General features: G+C 62.0%; 1 protein-coding gene across 1 annotated transcript in view; it reads left to right on the top strand.

Moving 5' to 3' along the window:
• SLC5A5 (solute carrier family 5 member 5) overlaps window positions 1-1,012 on the top strand; it is a 16,323-nt gene that overhangs the window by 6,756 nt on the left and 8,555 nt on the right. The window contains 3 exon segments of the mRNA XM_014448943.2: window positions 25-69; window positions 71-107; window positions 186-379. Of these exon segments, the coding sequence (XP_014304429.1) occupies window positions 25-69; window positions 71-107; window positions 186-379 (276 nt within the window).

The raw sequence follows: 1,012 nt of genomic DNA on the forward strand, positions 1-1,012 counted from the left end.
CCCCCCCCCCCCCCCCCGTCGCAGGCTCATCACTGTCATGGGCGTCCTCAGCGGCCCCCTCCTCGGAGCATCTCCCTGGGGATCTCCTCCCCGCCTGCAACACGCCGGTGAGTGGGGCCCGGCGGCGGGGCTGGGGCTGCGGGCGCGCCAGCCTCCCCCGAGGCTGACTCCGGCTCGGCTCCCAGGGCGTCCTCTCCGGGCTGCTGGCCGGCTTGATCGTCTCGCTGTGGGTGGCCGTGGGCGCCACTCTGTACCCGCCCACCGCGAAGGCCATGGGGGTCCTGCCGTCCTCGGCCGCCGGCTGTGCGGGCCCCGCAGCCAACGCCTCCGGCCTCCCGGGCCCGCTGCTCCTCGCCAACGCCTCCAGCGGCGCCGCCAGGTGAGCGGGGAGGCTTGGCGGGAGAGTGTGGTCGGGAAGGGCCTTAAACGGAGCCCCAGATGAGGAGCCGGAGCCGGCTGGGTAAGAGGGGAGGAAAGGCGTTCCCAGCTGAGGGAGCAGGGATCCCAGGTTCAGATGAGTGCCCTGGCGGCGGTGAGGTTGGAGTGGACTTAATTTAAAAAAAACACAAGCCCTGGCCGGTTTGGCTCAGTGGATAGAGCGTCGGCCTGTGGACTGAAGGGTCCCAGGTTCGATTCTGGTCAGGGGCATGTGCCTTGGTTGCGGGCACATCCCCAGTAGGAGGTGTGCAGGAGGCAGCTGATCGATGTTTCTCTCCCATCGATGTTTCAAGCTCTCTATCGCTCTCCCTTCCTCTCTGTAAAAAATCAATAAAATAAATTAAAAAACAAAACAGCCCTAGCCGGTTTGGCTCAGTGAATAGAGCGTCAGCCTGTGGACTCAGGGGTCCCAGGTTCGATTCCGGTCAGGGGCATGTACCTTGGTTGCGGGCACATCCCCAGTAGGGGGTGTGCAGGAGGCAGCTGATCGATGTTTTCTCTCATTGATGTTTCTAACTCTCTATCCCTCTCCCTTAACTCTCTGTAAAAAATCAATAAAATATATTTAAAAAAA

The sequence above is a fragment of the Myotis lucifugus genome, unplaced genomic scaffold, assembly GCF_000147115.1.
Source record: "Myotis lucifugus unplaced genomic scaffold, Myoluc2.0 scaffold_963, whole genome shotgun sequence".
Classification (NCBI taxonomy): Eukaryota; Metazoa; Chordata; class Mammalia; order Chiroptera; family Vespertilionidae; genus Myotis; species Myotis lucifugus.